Below are 19,608 nucleotides of genomic sequence, written 5' to 3'. Positions count from 1 at the left end.
AGAAATTAACATTCATGAAGGATCACTGTTTATCAGGCCCTAGGCAAGTCTTTTGCTTGGAATAACTGATTCACTTCTCCCAGCATCACTAACAGGTGGGTAGATGGTAATAACTATGGCTTATGAAACACTATATCTATCTGGATTCTTCCTGCTGCAAGTAATGGGAAATCTGATTCAAACTGGCTTAAACCACAATGAAACTCATTACTCACATAATAAAGAGGTGCAGAAGAAGGACATGCTCTGGGTTTGGTTGATTCAGCAACATCACAGTGTTGTCATCGAGGACCCTGGTTCTTTGTATTTGTGCCGTGCCATCGTCAGTGTTGCCTTAACATATGTCCTCACTATCCTCTACTTTCCTCCACTTGGTCAGTTCTACAGCTTAGCTCTATCAACAGAAACAGCTTGTATACTTTCAGCAGAAAAATAATTTATTGAAAGGATATTGGGTAGCTCAAAGTATCACCAAGACAGCTGGAGAGCCAAGCTCAGAGAAGAGGCATCCAGAGTCAAATCCAAAATCACTCTGTGTCTGGTAAGGCAGCATCTCTACCCTTGTTGAATATTAGACCCCAGAACTTGCATGGCTGCCACATAGACTCTAGTCTACTGCAGGCCTCTGCTGTCATGACCACATTCAAAGAGATTCTTTGGTGTTACTGATTTGTTTGTTTGTTTGTTTTTGAGATGGAGTCTCGCTCTGTTGCCTGGGCTAGAGTGCAGTGATGTAATCATAGCTCACTACAGCCTTGAACTCCTGGGCTCAAGCAATCCTCTTGCCTCAGCCTCTGGAGTAACTGGGACTACAGGCACAGGCCACCATTCCCAGATAAGTTTGTTTGGAGACAGAGTTTCACTCTGTCATCCAGGCTGGAGTGCAGTGGCATGATCTCTGCTTACTGCAACCTGCGCCTCCCAGTTCAAGTGATTCTTATGCTTCAGCCTCCCAAGTAGCTGGGACTACAGGTGTGTGCCACCATGCTTGGCTAATTTTTTGTATTTTTTAGTAGAAATGGGGTTATGCCATGTTGCCCAGGCTTGTCTCAAACTCCTGAGCTCAGGCAATCCACCCACCTCAGCCTCCCAAAGTGCTGAGATTACAGGCATGAGCCACTATGCCCAGCCCCTTGTAGGTGTTTTTTGTTTTTTGGGTTTTTTTTTTTTTTTTTTTTGACGTATTTTGTAGAGACAGGGTCTTGCTGCATTGCCCAGGCTTATCTCAAACTCCTGGTCTCAAGCGATCCTCCCACCTCGGCCTCCCAAAGTGCTGGGTTACAGGCATGAGCCACAATAGCTGTTCTTGCTTCTCTGTACCTTAATCCCCTACTTAGTTTAAGGTGGATGCATCTGAGTAGCCAAGCCCAGGTCACAGGCATAGGCTTCAGCTGTAAGAGAGCTTGGGAAAGTGAGTAGCTGGCCTTTCACACAAACACAGAATATTAATATTTTCCTGCTCTTTTGCTGTTCTGAGAGGCCTTTTTGAAATAGGACCTAATGAAGGGAAAAGAGAAGCATTGATAAAGTCTAATTAATTGGTGCTATTAGATTTCAGTCAGGTAGGTTTTTGTAAGGCTATAAGCATTTAATCACATTTATACCAACCTTTAAAATAAAAATTGTTAACACATAATTTGTATAGAAATAGTTGATATTTTATCAAGTCTTTAAAAAAATTTCAAGGCAGAAACCTTAACTGGAATAAAAATGTCCGTTTGAAAATCCTTGTAACAGTTGTTGAGATTGGTGCTTATGGAATTGTAACTGCATGATGAAATGACATTGATTTTAAACATTGGTTTTTTAGACCAATTAGTTGGTACAGCCTAAGCTTGAAGAACATTTTGCCAAAACCATCATACTGCATATAATCAATCATCTTCTGGCCAAGCCCCAGCCTACAGCCTCTGATATCATCAACCTTTCTAGCCCCAACATTGGAAACTGCCAGCATTGGCTGGGTCTATGTTTCCTTTCTTCAGAAATTGGAAAGATGATTGAGGATTAATCCTTAAGCCATCTTCACCTGGTATGAGCAGGCTGCCTCTCTTCAAAAGGCAAATCAGAAAACTGATGGCTAAGTGGATACACAGCCGGAGAATGAGCTGTTGGTCTCCACTTCTTGCATATGCCACAAATTTAACATTAAATTCTTGTGAAGTCTCTTCCTTCAGTTTTGGGAGGGAAAGGACCCAGTTGAATGCACCCTTCCCTTCCCCCAAAGAAGAGACAGGGAGAAACTTTCCTCTTTTTGCAAATAATTCATTTCCCAAAACAACGACCTTCCCTCTTTCTCAGTCCCCTTTCATGTCTCTTGACACTTCTCTTACTCTTCAAAACGTGGGCATCTTAAAGGATTAAGCCTTCTTTCAACTTGGTTCTAGAGAATTTAGAAATATTTTTTTCTCAACTGTGCATAATTTCTGCTATAATTCCTGCACTATTAAGTAAACTTCAGGGGCAGGAAAAGCTCTCAACCCACAACTTATACCGTCTCAATACACATACTATAAAAAATTCCTGTATATTAGAAAAAGTATGGGATCTGGAACTGGAAGAAATAAATTCAGGCCTTCATATTACTTCACATTCACCAGACTGTTTCCTACTCCACAGAGTTATTGAGAGGTGAATAAGACAATATAAAAACTATGCAAATGATAGTTTTTATTACTATTATTACAACAATAAGGAAACTAGAAATTCTATGCATTGTTTACCAGTGGAACTGTGTCATAGTGTGTGATTTATGCTCTTGTACTAAAGTTTGAAATTGCTTTGTTTTTAATCACATTGTGAAAAGTGTCCTAAACCAGGCACCTGGTTCTCAGCCTTGGCATGACTGGCATTTTGGGCCAGATAGTTCTTTGCTGTGGGCAGCTCTCCTGTGTATTGTCTAGCAGCAGCCCAGCCCTCTACCCAATAGATGCCAGTAACACCCCAGCCCCCACCACAGTTGTGACCATCTAAGTTATCTCCAGACATTGCCAAATGTAACCTGGGCGACAAAATTAACCCCAGTTGATAGCGAGTACCATAAAACAAGGTTTATCCAAATTCATATGAAAAATACTTGGTAATTTCCATGTCATCTTTTTTTGTTAAATGTTTTTCTCATTACAGAAGCAGTATGTCTTTATTTCAGAAAAAATTAGAAACACAGACAAGCAATTTAAGGTAAAATGCTATCAGCCAGGTGCAGTGGCTCATGCCTGTAATCCCAGCCCTTTGGGAGGCTGAGGCAGGTGGATCACTTGAGGTCAGGAGTTCAAGACCAGACTGGCCAACACGGTGAAGCCCTGTCTCTACTAAAAACACAAAAAATTAGCCGGGCGTGGTGGCACACTCCTGTAATTCCAGCGACTTGGGAGGCTGAGGCAGGAGAATTGCTTGGACCCAGGAAGCAGAGGTTGCAGTGAGCTGAGATCATGCCACTGCACTCCAGCCTGGGTGACAGAGCAAGACTCTGTCCAACAAAAAAACTAACAATCTTAGCTACCCAAAGACAACTCATGATAATTCTTTCAACCCCCTTTCTAGATAGATAGATACATACTTAAAATAGAAATGAAGCGAAATACTTCAAGGTTTTTCTTGTTTCGTTTTTCCTTTGCTTCAGTTATTTATCAATGAATATGATACAGTTCCATTTGAAGCTATATCTTACCTGACTGGGGAGTGTAATTATGGAGGAAGAGTGACAGACGATTGGGACAGACGTCTCCTATTAACCATGCTGGCTGACTTTTATAATCTGTCCATAGTTGAAAACCCTCATTATAAGTTTTCTCCCAGTGGAAACTATTTTGCACCTCCTAAAGGCACTTATGAGGACTACATTGAATTCATTAAGGTAATGATGTCACCGAAAATAAGGTTAGATTAATGTGTGATTTTTCTAACAGCAAATGGTGAAATGTTCTTCCCTAATGTATAGGTTTAGACAAGTATTATGGTTTTATCAACTTTTAATAACCTTTTTCTAGTAATTACTGAAAATTAGAAAAATTTTGAGTATTCTGTTATTCGATGTTGGTTTTTAACCCTTTTTTGGTCTGCACATGTCTGCCTTATGAATTCATGTATTGTAGAAAAGGAAAAACTTTGCCCTCTTATGTTCAGTGCCAGGGCCTGCCAATCAAACTGACAAAAAACAAATCAGCAGGAGAAGAGGCAGTACAGTTTGTACTAATGTTAACATTTTTATGTGCACAGGAGCTTTGCAGAAAAGGAGTGAAAACCAAACAGTGCAGTTGTACTTGGGCATTTACCATTTCAACAGAGGCGGGTAAATTGTAGAGACATGACTAGGTAAAGGAAAGGGGGTTTAGAGTTCTAGGGGCAATACATCATGGGAAAGTGATTAGGAAATATATGGGGGAAACTAGTGGAAGATAAGGACTATTTTGAGTGAGGTCTGTTTATACAGACTCGTCTCAGTGCCAGTTCTGTCTCCAGTGAGAAGGGTCATTCTCTTCATCCTGGTACAAGAAAGAGGCAATGTATGCCACAAGTCAAAATGGGAAATTGATGCCCTACTTTTAGACAGATGAGGGGAGGGCGGAGACCTCTTTCTGGATCTGTTGATTCTTAATTGCCTTCAGCTCACATAACCCCCATGCCAAAGTAGCATATTTTGGACTAGCGTATCCTGATCATCCCTTTCAGTATCCACGGAAAATATGATGCATGCTTAATTTGCTTTCTGGTAGAAACTTCCATTTACTCAACACCCTGAGATATTTGGATTACATGAAAATGTTGATATCTCCAAGGATCTTCAACAAACAAAAACCCTCTTCGAGTCTTTGCTCCTCACCCAGGGAGGCTCCAAACAGACAGGAGCCGCGGGAAGCACTGACCAGATTCTGTTAGAAATTGCCAAAGATATCCTCAACAAGGTAATGCTTAGCTTAAAATATGTTACTTAAAATATAAATAAAAAATGATACTGAAATGACAATCTGAAAACTCCATGTACTAGCATTGTGATCTTGAGGAAGAACTTTGCCTCTCTAAGCATTAGTCTCCAAATCTGTTAAATGGTGATACTACTACCAATTTTTTAAAGCTTTTTGATAACATTAAAGAGATCATGAATTTAAAGTGGCTTATAAAATGCCTGGCATATAATAAGTTCTTAGTAACTGTGGTTGTGGATGCGCTAATGTACATATGACTTACCTACATTAATGTATGTTATGAGCTAATGTACATATATAATCTGGTGTTAGCTATTATTATATAATAGCTGAATGAAGCTAATTATCCACTCTGAGAATAATTTGTGATCTTCAAAATCTATTATTTTAGCTCCCTAGTGATTTCGACATTGAAATGGCACTACAGAAGTATCCTGTGAGATATGAAGAAAGCATGAATACTGTGTTAGTACAAGAAATGGAAAGATTTAACAAGTAAGGATCTATGTCCCCAGTGATTCAGAAGGCAACCATCCAAAGTCAATAAAAGCACACAATGGTATTGAACCGAAAAGACTATTAAATCCTGTCATTTCATTGGAATTTTCGCTCATTCAAAAAGTTCTGGCCAGGCTCAGTGACTCATACTGTAATCCCAACACTTTATGAGGCTGAGGCAGGAGGATCGCTTGAGCCCTGGAATTCCAGCTTTGGAAACATGGCAAAACCTTGTCAACAAAAATTTAAAAATTATCCAGGCATGGTGGCAGGTGCCTGTAGTCTCAGCTACTTGGGAGGCCGAGTTGGGAGAATTGCTTGAGCCTGGGAGATGGAGGCTGCAGTGAGCAGAGAAACCTTGTCTCAAAAAAAAAAAAAAAAAAAAAAAAAAAGAAAAGAAAAGAAAAAGAAAAGTTCCATATCTTCTGTCTCAGAAGAGAGGGTATCTTTATTTATTTATTTATTTATTTATTTTTTAGATGGAGTCTCACTCTGTCGCCCAGGCTGAAGTGCAGTGGCACTATCTGGGCTCACTGCCAGCTCCATCTCCTGGGTTCACTCCATTCTCCTGCCTCAACCTCCCAAATAACTGGGACTACAGGCGCCTGCCACTATGCCTGGCTAATTTTTCGTATTTTTAGTAAAGACGGGGTTTCTCTGTGTTAGCCAGGAAGGTCTCGATCTCCTGATCTTGTGATCCGCCCACCTCAGTCTCCCCAAGTGCTGGGATTACAGGCATGAGTCACCGTGCCTGGCTGAAAGGGTATCTTTTAAAAAGTAAAAATGATGATGAAAAGAGATCTGTTATTACTGGTTAAAAATATTCATTAATCATAACTTCTCATCCATCTGTTAACGATACTTCTTAGGAATTAGAGACAGAATAAACATTAGCTAGACCTATGCGTAGTCACATCTTTTGTCATTTTTCTGCTACCTGGCCAGGTGCAGTGGCTCACGCCTATAATCCCAGCACTTTGGGAGAGGCCCAGGCAGGCGAAACACCTGAGGTCAGGAGTTCGAGACCAGCCTGGCCAACATGGTGAGACCCTGTCTCTACTAAAAATACAGAAATTAGCTGGGTGTGGTGGTGCATGCCTATAATCCCAGCTACTCAGGAGGCTGAGGCAGGAGAATTGCTTGAACCTGGGAGGTGGAGGTTGCAGTGAGCCAAGATCATGCCATTGCACTGCAGCCTGGGCAACAGAGTGAAACTCTGTCTCAAAAAAAAAAAAAAAATACATATATATATATATATGCGCACCTGATGCCTTAGTTAATTCAGCATTTCTTATACAAAGGTTTTATTTATATATACATAATAACATACTATATCTCAGCTGCTCAGGCTTCTAGCCTAAAATCTCTCACTACAAGTATATTTATGGTGTTTGTAGCAAGGTGGGCCTAAGTGCAAGTAAAGTATTTGCAAGTGTATAAATGAATATATAATTTATGTTTTCATGCAGTGTTTCCTTAGTTTCAGCCATTGAATGACATCATTACAGCTTTTTCATATTTGCATGTCACCTGAAATATTATTTACCTATTATTTTTCCTTAAGTCATTCCCTGCTTAAATTAGCTAGGTCCTAAGGAAAAAATAGCCAGAAAGCAACAATTGTGATATGCTAGTTGTATTACTTTCTGTATTTTAAAATATGTATGTGATGAATGAAAAATGTTCATACATGTGTCACTTAACATTACCTTACGTACCACCACATGGGAGGGGACACATTTTGGGAAGCAGTCCCATGAAGCTGGGAATGAAATGCCTGCTGTTCTTCTTCTGGAAAGACTGTATGGTGATATCATCATATATGTTGATGACATAATTTCTTTCATTGCAGTTTAATTATAACTATACGTAACAGTCTGCGGGACCTTGAAAAAGCTATTAAGGGAGTGGTTGTGATGGATTCTGCATTGGAGGCACTCTCCGGCAGCTTACTTGTTGGAAAGGTTCCAGAAATATGGGCCAAACGTTCATACCCAAGCCTTAAGCCACTAGGAAGTTACACCACAGATTTCCTAGCCCGGCTGAACTTTTTACAGGTAAAAGTGTGTGTGTGTGTGTGTGTGTGTGTGTGTGTGTAAATTGCATGTACAAATATGTAAAATATACACACATATAAAATTTTATTTTTTTTGGTTAATTGGGGAGATATTAGTTGTTGGCTCTGGTCACTTGAATGTCTCTGAGTTGAATGAAATGTGATTAGTAGCTTCGTGATAGTCTGATGAAAATTTTAGAATATTGAAAAATACACACATTTCAAAGTATTGAGTGGAAAATTAAAATCATACTTCAAACCAATGTAATATGTGATATTTATATTTTTCAAAATTCTAAGTTTGTAGTTCTCTGAGACCAAGATTCTAAGTGTGTGGTCCTCTAAGACCACAGTTTAAAGTTGTCTTGTGATTTTTTTTTTTTTTCCATTATAAAAATTTATCAAGGGAATAATTTGAGTTTTTAGAGGCTTGGTTTAGCAAGGTAAAAAAGACAACCAAATTATTAAAACACTTTATAAATTATTTTAAAACCTACCAATTGGGGCCTAAATGAAATAAACCCCCATTACCTTAGGAAAGAGACAGCTTTCCTAAATCACAAAAGTTGATTTCCAAGCTACACTCTTACTTTTAATGCCGTGGAACCCTAAGGAGAACTAAAGCTCACCAGCGATGGCTGCTCTGGAAGTCAAGGTGGGAAGAACAGGCAATATCCTGACACAGGCTAGTTACAGACTCTGAGCCAAAAGCAGAGTCTGTGACATGGAAAGGGACCACACAATTTTTTTTTTTTTTTTTTTTTTTTTTTTTTGAGACGGAGTCTTGCTCTGTGGACCAGGCTGCAGTGCAGTGGCACGATCTCGGCTTACTGCAAGCTCCACCTCCTGGGTTCACGCCATTCTCCTGCCTTAGCCTCCTGAGTAGCTGCGACTGCAGGAGCCTGCCACCACGCCCGGCTAATTTTTTGTATTTTTAGTAGAGACGGGGTTTCACTGTGTTAGCCAGGATGGTCTCGGTCTCCTGACTTCGTGATCCGCCTACCTCGGCCTCCCAAAGTGTTGGGATTACAGGCATGAGCAATACAGGTGTGAGCCACCGCGCCCAGCAGGGACCACACAATTTATTATCCAACCAGGACACTTTTTTTGTTTGTTTTTTGGAGACAGAGTCTCACTCTTGTTACCCAGGCTGGAGTGCAGTGACGTGATCTCGGCTCGCTGCAATCTCCGCCTCCTGGGCTCAAGCGCTTCTCCTGCCTCAGCCTCCTGAGTAGCTAGGATTACAGGCACCCGCCACCATGCTCCACTAGTTTTTTGTATTTTTAGTAGAGAACAGGATTTTGCCATGTTGGCCAGGCTGGTCTTGAACTCCTGACCTCAGGTGATCCACCTGCCTTGGCCTCCCTAAGTGTTGGGATTACAGGCGTGAGCCACCATGCCTGGCACCAACCAGAACATTTCTGAGTGTGGAAGAGGATGCTGTTAATTACTCAAACCAAAAGGCATAAAAGGAGACATATGTCCACCCAAGTGATAAGGCAGTTTGGGAAACTACATTTCCCAGTATGCCCTGCCCCTTGAGAATTAAAAATCTTAACTGACACAGAGCATGCTGGGACACCTGTGGTTAGCGCCATTTAAGAAGTAAACGGTATAGGGCTGGGTTCTGAGGTAAAGGCCTCCCCCTTCCATGGGACACTTAACCAGATACAGGACACAACATCTGAGGTGAAATTTCAATGGGTATTAAGTCTGGTGTAGAGCTTCTCTCTCCCCACAAATCTATCTTCCAAAGATGTGGAGCTGGTGGAGCTGTCCATTCGTCCGCTGCCCTGTTTCTCCTGGGCGCTGCCTCTGCCTCCCCATATCACCAGTGTCCCCAGTGTCACTAGTCTTTAGGGGGATTCTGGGCTAGGTGCTCTTCCCACTCGACTTCAACCAACTTGTACAGCTCCACGGTGGCCTGGGCATCTTCCACAGAGGAATGTCCACTCTTCCCAACCTGGATATCCCAGTTTAGCAGCTTCTTGGTGAGATGCTTCAGAGACATGGTGGCATTCTCCGGGCAGTGAGCCTTCCAGGTTGAGGGGGGTGCTATGGGAGGTGTCACAGGTGAGGGACTTGGGGTGAAAGTACTGAAGGGCTTTGAAGTCATTGTGGATGGCATGTCCCACCACTGTCTTCCCTGTGAGTATCTTCAAGATCTGGCCTCGAGCAGTCTTGAAGGGTGTGGCATTCACCACGTGGTGCTTCCGGATACCACTCCATCTGGTTCGGTAGTCCACAATGTGGCAGGGGGAAAGAATGTACTCGTCATAAAGCACATCTCCATTGTAGTTGACAATGCTACATTGAGCCAAGGAACTAACATGCCCCTTTGATCCTGTGCCCACCATTTCACAGTCAATTGCCACCATCTTCTGTGGCAACTTCTGGGATATTCCGGAGCATTTATTCTCTGAATGAGCTTGGGTGGAGTTCTGTGGGGCATTCTTCTGAGGATGGTTCTTCTTAGAGGATTTCTTCTGGGAGCCCTTCTTCTGAGAGCAGGTTGGGTGACTATTGATCTTTGGAAGGGCACTCTGGAACTCCCCCAGCAAATCTACTTTAGCAGCAACAGAATCAGCCTTTTTTGAAGGGGCAGGGATCAGCCAAGACACTGCAGCTTTCTTGTCCAGGGGCTGTCCTGACCCATTGCTAGAGGCAGCTGTCTTCTTCTTTTTTGGGAAGGAAGGGGTCTTCCAAGTGCCATCCACTGTAGGAGCTTCCCCTTTCTTTGGAGGTTCAGAGTGCAACTTAGGCGCCTTGCTAGGGGGTTGGTTCTTTTTACTCAGAAAGCCTCTCCGTTCTAAGAGCCTCCGCTTCTTGACAAAATTTCAGTGCTTGGCATTTCCTTCTAATGCCTTTTTGGGAGGAGGTTCCCCAAAATCCAGATTGAGCAGTAAAGTAGACATAGGGACAATGGGAGGTGGAAGAGCAGTTGGGAATAGTGGCTTATGGATGAAAAGAGGATGTGGGACTCATTCTCTGCTGAATCCTACTGTCCAACATGTGGAGGTCTGTAGTACACCCAGCGCAGGGGTGGGATCGAGGCTCGAGGCAGCCCACCTGGATAAGCATACTTCAGTCCCTGAGGTACAGATTGTCCTCTCATGCTCACAAACCTACCTCCCAGATGGGTTTAGCTAAGGCCGGAAGCATCCCATCTTGTGATTTTAATACTGATGTAAGTCAAAAATCCTGAGACTTGGATTTCTTTTTTCTTTTTTTTTTTTTTTAAGAGACAGGGTCTTGCTCTGTCATCCAGGCTAGAGTGCAGTGGTGTGGTCTTAGCTCACCGTAATCTCAAAATCCTGGGATCCTCTTGAATAGCTGGAACTACAGGCACGTGCCACCACACTTGGCTAGTTTTATTTTTTGTAGAGATGAAGTCTCACCAAGTGCCCCAGGCTGGTCCCTCACTCCTGACCTCAAGCAGTCCTCCCATCTTGGCCTCCCAAAGCACTGGGATTACAGGCCAGAGGCTTGGATTTATCAATAATTGGCTATTGTCTTTAAATCAGTGCCTCTTATCTCAGAAAACCAGGGAAAAGATGAGTATTTTGAATGCCCCCTCTGCTCTCCTCCCAGCATAAACATCAGACAGAACACTGCTTTTCCTTCTCAACTCCACTGCCTGTCCCTATTCTATGGTTGATGTTTATGAAGGAGTATGGGGTGGGGAAAATCCCAAAATGATTTTTTTGGAAATTCACAAAGGTATATGATCTTTCCATATTCAATTGCCTTTTTATTGTACAAAAGCTTTATTTGTTTCACTGTATAAGCTAATCATAAAATAACCAGTGCTTGTAAGAATGTAGCGGGACAGACTTTCTCCTGTATCCCTTTAAAATGTTTGCCAATCTGTTAGGTCAACCATATCTTGCTGTTTCCATTCGACTTTCTTTGATGACTAGTGAGCCTATGCTTCTTTAGTATGTGTGCTTTCCATTTGTGTGTGTGTGTGTGTGTGTGTGTGTGTGTTGTCAATTCATATCCTAGGCCCATTTTTCTTCTGTATTATTTTTAATTGATAGGAGCTTTTCATGTAGATTATATGTTTAACAAAAAGAATAATATAAAACAGAATACTGAAAGGGTTTCCTCCATTGTTCTCTTACCCTTACAGAAGCTATAGTTTTCTCATTATCTTTCTTTCTCCTGTACTCTTCTTTACCTCCTAATGGTTCTTAGAGTTAACAAGTTAAGCAAAGGAGTCATCTGAATTTTCTGTTCTTTCTGTCTTGGGTGCAACTGTCTGGGGCCAGCGTCATGTTCAGTAAAACAATTTACCAAGACAGTCGTAGGTAAAGAAAGGCAGATTTATTAGAGAAAGTATGAAGATACATTGCAAGAGTGCAGTGGGTAGCTAAGCAGAGAAGAGGCTATCTGTAAAGAACCAGGGGCTGGAGGGAAGTTTTGTAGGGTGGTGCTAGAGGAGCTACGCAGAACGAGGTGGTGCTGCTCGGGCTACAGGCAGAGCAAGGTATTTGGAAACAAGATTTGCTAGTGGATTGTCTGTAATTAGACTTTTTTCAGAACAATTGTTCTTCCTCACCTGGGGCCCTTTCCTAGTTGTTACTTATCAGGACTACCCTTTCCTCATTTCTCTCTCACTGTTCACCCTATCGATTTCCTTTTTAGTCAGTTCAGGCTGCTATAAAAAAGGCAAAACAGACAGGACAACTTAAAGAACAGACATTTATTTCTCATAGCTCTGGAGGCTGGGAAGTCTGAGATCAGGATGCCATTATGGTCAGGTTGTTGGTGACGGCTCTCCTGGTTCATGATGAGAGAGAAAGATGAAAGAAAAAGACAGAGAGAAAAAAATGTCTCTTCTGTTTCTTCTTATAAGGGTGCTAATCCTATCATGAGGGCTCCACCCTTAAGACCTAAGTACCTCCCAAAGGCTCCATCTCCAAATACCATCACCTTGGAGATGAGGGTTTCAATCTGTGAATTTTGGAGGAAAACAAACATTCAGTCCATAGCATCTTCACATTCTCTCCTCCGGTGCCTTTTTTTAAAAAAGAAAACTTTTTGCACACTGCCTAAAATCCCAGCATAAATCCTGATCTAACACTTACTATCTTTGTGACTTTGAGCAAGTTACTCATCTTGCTGCATCCCAGTTTCTTCATCCGTAAAATGAGAGAAACATTCAACTCACTGTTATTTTATAGAGTAAATGAGGCAATGCATATAAAATGCTTAGCACAGTGCCTGGCATGTACTAATGGCACTTAGTAAATGGTAGCTTATTCAGAGATAGTACAAGTAGCTGACCACAGACACTAATGACACTCTGGGATAAAGGGAGCCATGGGCGAGTGGGTTTTCTAAATGCTTGCCTTGTGGGCCTTTACAGCCTTCTTGTGCTTGGTGCTTGCTCTGCCTGGTTTTGCCCTCATCAGACTTCATCTCTTTCTGTGCCTCTTCTTGACCTGATAGCTTGTACTGTTGCAGCATCTCCAGCAGCAGTTTGTTCTCTTCCTCCTAGGGGGCAAAACTGGCTTCTTCCCAGAGTATATTGCCTGCCCAGAGACAAAGTCCATTTCATTGATTCATCTGTTCATTCCATAAATATGAATTGAGACCTTATTTTATTCAAAGCACTTTGTTGCGTGTTCTGTGATAAAAACATAATTACAACAAAAGTCCTGTCCTGACGCTGCCAAGAGCTTACAGGGAGACAAGCCATGTATCTAAAGAAAATTAGTACACTATAGTAAGGGATGTTCCATGAAAGACCAACATGTAAAATGCTCTGCGATTTCAAAGAAGGGAGCGAGTTCTTATGGCACAAGAAAGCAGAGATTGTTTCATGGATGAGGTAGCATTTAAGCTGGATTTAAAGAATGAATGGTTTTGATACTGCAAAGAAAGGAAAAAGAGATCGCTATGTAGCTTGTGAGATAAAAGGCACTGTATCACTTTGGATTGATTCCATTATAAGTAACAAAAATTCTGACATAAGCAAACATAAAGTTCCCTCGTGTAACTCCAGGAGCTAAAGTGGCTTCAGGTAACATTTGACCAGGGTGCAAACATGGATATCTTGTCCTGGCTTCTTGCACTTCATCTCTTGTCTCCATTCCCTTCAGGTAAACTCCATTCTCAGTCAGGTTCTCATCTGATGGTAGCAAGATAGCAACAGCAACTCTGGCCTCACATCCACACAACTTTGAGGAGCTGAGAGTGAGTCTTTTCTCCAAAAGTCCCAGCAAGAGTTTCTGCATCTCTGGCTTTGATTGGGTCACATGTCCATTTCTGAATCAGTCACTGGGGCTGGAGGTATGACTGGCCAGGTGTGAATCACCAGCCTACCCTGCAAGCCTAGGTGTTCTACCACCAGATGTGCCTGGACTGAGAAGCTTGGACTGAGAAGGGTAATATCACTTTAAGATAGGCAGGAAAACAACAAATGTCACCCGGCACAGAGACCAGCAAATAGTCCAGTCTCTTTAGTCCAGTCCAGATTAGAATGCAGGATGCCCGAAAGGAAGTAAAAGAGATATAATAGAACTGAAAATACATTGGGGCTGGATTGTGAAGTATCTCTGTTTTTGGTTTGTTTCTTTGCTTTATGTGAAGCATCTTGAATAGGAGACCAAGAGGTTTAAGCTTTAATTTGGTGTGTCACTGAACAATTTGGTAGGTCACTGAAGAATTATGCAAGATGCTACATCTGATCCAAACTCTGCACGATGAGTTATATTCTGGCAACATTCTTCTGGATAGATTGAACAGAAAGGGAAGAAGCAAGAAGACAACATGCACTGGTACAGAAAGAAGACCAGGAACTGGAGTGAGGGCAGTGGACACAGAGACAAGGGGTTTAAGAGAGTTAAGGAACTGGGGCCAGGCACGATGGCTCACACCTGGCCAGTCATACCTCCAGCCCCAGTGGCCAGGCACGGTGGCTCATACCTAGCACTTTGGGAGGCCGAGGTGGGCAGATCACTTGAAGTCTGGAGTTCCAGACCAACCTGGCCAACATGCTGAAACTCCATCTCTACTAAAAATACAAAAATTAGCCAGATGTGGTGGTGCACGCCGGTAATCCCAGCTACTCAGGAGACTGAAACAGGAGAATCACTCGAACCCAGGAGGCAGAGGCTGCAGTGAGCCAAGATCATGCCACTGCACTCCAGCCTGGGTGATGGTGCGAGATTTCATCTAAAAAAAAATGGGTTAAGGAACTGGAATCAACGAATGAGGTCTATAATTAGACAATGTGTAAGATGTCTAACCGTGGTTGCTTTTGAGTGGGGTGATATAATAAAGCATCAAATAATTTACATTTGGCTTTTGCAGAAGATTTGACTCTTCAAACTATGTTTCATTCAGGTTAATGCTCAAATTGTTTTGAGTTTTCCAAGAAGAGTAACTAGAAGGTGAAAGAGGTGGGAGGGCCAAGGCAGGCTGTGTGCTTGACATCGGGGAAGAGGGCCTTGTGATGGAAAATGTGGACAACATGAGCAAAAACCAGAATCAGGAATTGTACATCAGGTGGTGCTTGTATAACTTTAAAAACTGACATAATGTGTTTTGTTTCCCCTTTATAGGACTGGTATAATTCAGGAAAACCTTGTGTGTTTTGGCTGTCAGGTTTCTTTTTCACCCAGGCCTTTTTAACTGGAGCTATGCAGAATTATGCCAGAAAATATACCACCCCTATTGATTTGCTAGGATATGAATTTGAGGTATAGTAACTCCTTAAAGTCAACAGTATTTCATTACATTAAGTCATGTATTTAAACCGAGTTTATATATTGTAACCCATTGTAAGCAATTTTACTTCGTTCTTTGGGTTGTAAGAATATTTGTCTTGCTATCCCTAAGAGAGAACTTTTATATACTGCAATATTTGATTTAAATAATCCAATGCTGTTCTTCTCTTTAGCAAAAAATATTATGAGGTACAGTAAAATTTGATAAAGTCTTAAAAAAGAAGTACTTTTATACTTTTTTACAAACTGTGGCTGAAAAAATGTGTAGTTTAACAAGCTATTATACAGTAGAGTTTCCATGAATGTGTTCTGAATATTTCGCTAATGTGTTCTTTATGAGATGAAGTTGTCTGGAGAGGATCACTGCTAGTGTGTGCCTGTCCCTTCAGGTTATCCCATCTGATACATCTGACACATCACCAGATGATGGTGTTTATATTCACGGATTGTATCTCGATGGCGCACGCTGGAACCGACAAAGGTCAGTGGTTTTAACTGCGAGGACCTCTTCATTTGTAGCTGAATCATAGATAAGATAAGCAACCCGTTGCTTTAAAAAAAAAAAAGTCCTCTTTTAAGGCAAGTAATAATATCAGAACTCTCACATAAATAATTAGTCAAGCTGGGGCAACTGATGAGTTGTTATTTTTAGGTGCTGAATAATTTTTAGTCAATATTTCAGTAGTCTTATTAGTAGAAAAGTTAGCTGAAATTATTTTCCTGCTTATTCCATTTTGTAACAGTTGCCTTCTATTTTGTAATGTGTAGGACCACCTCACTTTTAAACAGTTTACAGTTAGTTATAATGAAGTTCACCTTTCTGTTAGTGAATGGGAAGCCTTTTCTTGCATTTTGATAATAAAGAAATATTTACAATAAATATTGAATTTCCTGCTTCACTCAGGAAATTAAGCAATACTATTCCTGTTTAAAATATATGGGATAGAGAGAAGAGAAGGAGAGAAGGAGAGAAAGTTTCCCTTGGAGCCCTGGCCTCATGGGCGGTCATTAAAAATTGGCAGCCATTGATAAGTGTCCACTGTTTATCCTTTGCTGTCCCATCGTTTTCTTTTGTTTCTCCCAATTCTTCATTGCCATTTTTTCATTTTCTTTTTTTACATTTTTTTCTCTCTGTCTCTAGTACTTTCTCTCTGTCTCTAGTACTTTCTTCTAGTAAAAGCCAATATGTAAGTATGCCAATATGTAAGTAGCCAATATGTAAGTAGCAATTTGCTTCTAGCAAATTTCAGAAGTTATTTCTAATAATTTCTATCCATTTCTCTTTATAGTGGATTGCTTGCTGAACAACATCCCAAACTTCTGTTTGACCTGATGCCCATCATATGGATAAAACCAAGTAAATATTCTCTCAACAAAATTTATTTGAAGTTCAGGGAGAATAAGGATGGATATTATACACTGCTCCCCAAAATAAGTTTTTGCTCAAACCTTTTAGGATCTAGCTCAATTATAATAAACATTGATAGAATATTTACATTAGAAATTATTATTATCCCTTTGTGTGTATGGCATTTATATTATTTTGGGAATACCATGCTGCTTTTTATGCTCCTAGCCTATGGGATATGTCATTCTTTTCAGCCCTCCCCCCACTTCTACAAGGGGGTTCACAGATTGAACAGCTGCCCATCCATATTCTGAATTCCCTTTGCACATTGCTCAGAGGCACAAATTAGCTTGACACAGTCTCCAGATAGTGACTAGCATTTTCTGGCTATAAGAAACCGCTAGGCCTAGGAGCCAGCCAGGTGCCCCAAGGCATAGATGTTGCCAGCCACATGGGGTGGGGGCCAATTTTGTCCCACTTAGGAAACTGCTTGCTCCTCCCCTGCTTCTACCATCATCATCTTTCTACAAGTCTGAAAAAAAAGTCTCATTCTTTTGTTTTCTCTTCCCTAATGTTTTAATTCTTAAATAACAACAATTTCTTTCTTGTTTTTTTTTTTTTTTTTTTTTGAGACGGAGTCTTGCTCTGTCGCCCAGGCTGGAGTGCAGTGGCCGGATCTCAGCTCACTGCAAGCTCCGCCTCCCGGGTTCACGCCATTCTCCTGCCTCAGCCTCACGAGTAGCTGGGACTACAGGCGCCTGCCGCCTCGCCTGGCTAGTTTTTTGTATTTTTTTTTTTAGTAGAAATGGGGTTTCACCGTGTTAGCCAGGATGGTCTCGATCTCCTGACCTCGTGATCCGCCCGTCTCCGCCTCCCAAAGTGCTGGGATTACAGGCTTGAGCCACTGCGCCCGGCCAACAATTTCTTAAATGAAAATATTTACCGGTCACCCAGAATCACCATCCAACCTATCAAATATTCTCATTATGAATGTGGTTCATAATGAGAATAACTATGAGAAATGTGACCTTAGTTTGGAAAGACTCCTAATATCTTATATCTGACTTTTTGGGGATTGTACATAGTTTCTTTTCGTGAACTGGTAAAAGTTGGCGTGTTTTTCTTATTATTTACCTGCTAAAAACAAATAGAAATGTCAGCTTCTTCTGTGTGGGTTTCTTGGATTAGCGCTCTAAGCAGTTGTAGTTCTCCTTTTGCGTCTCCCCCACTACCTATACTGTATTTTATTCCTTTTTCCCTCCCTTCTCCTTCTTCCCTCCCAAATCCTCTTAGTTTTCTCATGCCTGCTAAGCGGTCAGAACTTTAAAGTCTATTCCTGTCTTCCACACCTAGAATCATGCACGATATGAAATACTTGCCTTAAGCCAGGCATGGTGGCTCACGCCTGTAATCCCAGCACTTTGGGAGGCCAAGGCAGGCGGATCACGAGGTCGGGAGTTCGAGACCAGCCTGGCCAACATAGTGAAACCCCGTCTCTACTAAAAATACAAAAATTAGCGGGGCGTGGTGGCAGGCGCCTATAATCCCACCTACTTGGGAGGCTGAGACAAGAGAATCACTTGAACCTGGGAGGCAGAGGTTGCAATGAGCCGAGATTGTGCGACTGTACTCCAGCCTAGGCGACAGAGTGAGACTCAGTCTCAAAAAAAAAAAAAAAATACTTGCCTTGTTTCACAATCGTAATACTGTATGTACTGTAAAAAGATATATGTATATATGCTGTAAAACCTTCATATATCACAATTATGATCTTAGATGTAGTTCTGGCCATTTTATTACAAGATAAGTAGTTCTTTTAGTACTAATGGCTGTTTTCCCCTTTATCAAATGAATTTGTTTCTTTTTTTTTTTTCAAGCTCAAAAATCTCAGATTATGAAGTCGGATGCCTATGTCTGTCCCCTCTACAAGACAAGTGAACGTAAAGGAACTCTTTCCACTACGGGACATTCTACTAACTTTGTCATTGCAATGCTGTTAAAAACAGACCAACCTACTGAGCACTGGATCAAGCGTGGGGTTGCTTTGCTTTGTCAGTTGGATGACTAAATTGGACAAATTTATAAAACATCCAAAAGTTTACAAAAAAAAAAAAAAAAACCTGTCCTACTTAAAATATATACATTATAAAACCAAGTATCTTGGTGTTATTCTTTTAAATGGTCTTTGCAAACGCTCATTGCATTGTTCTCCTCTCTGAGGAGAACTTTTTGAAGTTTGATTGTATGTGAAAAATAGATTTGAGGGTTAAACGGATAAAATTTAACAAATATCAGGAATTATCTCCTTCACAAATGTTAAGTCATTCCTTCAGCTTCAGTAGTTTACTTTCCACTGTCCTACCTTAATTATACACAAATATTTCAAATACATAAATTAAGAAATTGTAAATATGGAAAATATTAAAACAGTTACACAACTACACCTCTTATTTCCTACCTCTAAGACATTGGTTCCATTTCTCACCGCATCCTTGTGACTAGGAAAGGAAACTCAAAGCTGCAAAGCTGGCCTGCAAAGGCAGTAGGATGGCTGGAGGGCAGTCCGAACTTCTACACCTGCAGTGACAGTGTGCTTCTCGGCATTTGCTTCATATTTAATTTGAAATGTCAAGTGGTCCCTTTGTGTTTTTTTTAGTGTATATTAACGATTAAAAAATATTTCAACAAAACAGAATTTTGGTCAAAATTTTATCTTGTGTAGAGTGAATTCTTCCCTTAGGATTCCAAGGACACTTAAGGCCACAGTTCTGTAACCCAAGGAAAATGTAGTCACAGCTACCTAGTGAATCTAGTACATTGGGACAGTCACTTTGGATAATTGGGTCAGAGCAAAATGTTTGGGTTCTCTTAAATGAAAAATTGATTGTGGTTTGTAGTAGCTATGTGCATGAGTCTTAAGAGAATGAATTCTCTTTGCATGGCCAACTCCCTGCAAAAACATTTTATTCCAGGAATAAAATGTTTAATCCTTTAAATTTGATGAATGTGGCACTGAAGAAAAGAGATCATGTTTCCAAAAAGAGC

At 41.1% G+C, this 19,608-nt stretch overlaps 1 protein-coding gene and 1 pseudogene across 5 annotated transcripts in view; one reads left to right on the top strand and one right to left on the bottom strand.

The window, feature by feature from the left end:
* The window catches only part of LOC105482662 (dynein axonemal heavy chain 12), a 234,841-nt gene extending 215,419 nt beyond the window's left edge, over positions 1-19,422 (top strand). For 3 of the 5 annotated variants that reach the window (XM_011742901.3, XM_011742911.3, XM_011742894.3), the window contains 8 exons: positions 3,623-3,856; positions 4,716-4,904; positions 5,317-5,420; positions 7,276-7,480; positions 15,051-15,188; positions 15,605-15,696; positions 16,505-16,572; positions 18,441-19,421. In XM_011742901.3, the coding sequence (XP_011741203.2) occupies positions 3,623-3,856; positions 4,716-4,904; positions 5,317-5,420; positions 7,276-7,480; positions 15,051-15,188; positions 15,605-15,696; positions 16,505-16,572; positions 18,441-18,631 (1,221 nt within the window). In that variant the 3' untranslated portion in view covers positions 18,632-19,421. Of the gene's footprint in view, positions 1-3,622; positions 3,857-4,715; positions 4,905-5,316; positions 5,421-7,275; positions 7,481-15,050; positions 15,189-15,604; positions 15,697-16,504; positions 16,573-18,440 lie in introns of all 5 variants that reach the window. The other 2 variants (XM_011742885.3, XM_011742883.3) reach the window with 1 other exon arrangement.
* On the bottom strand, positions 9,329-10,419 carry LOC105482704 (interferon-stimulated 20 kDa exonuclease-like 2 pseudogene; annotated as a pseudogene).
* Positions 19,423-19,608: the final 186 nt, after the last annotated feature.

This window comes from Macaca nemestrina, chromosome 2 (genome assembly GCF_043159975.1).
Source record: "Macaca nemestrina isolate mMacNem1 chromosome 2, mMacNem.hap1, whole genome shotgun sequence".
In the NCBI taxonomy this organism is placed as follows: Eukaryota; Metazoa; Chordata; class Mammalia; order Primates; family Cercopithecidae; genus Macaca; species Macaca nemestrina.
This window is presented reverse-complemented; position numbering and strand designations above follow the sequence as displayed.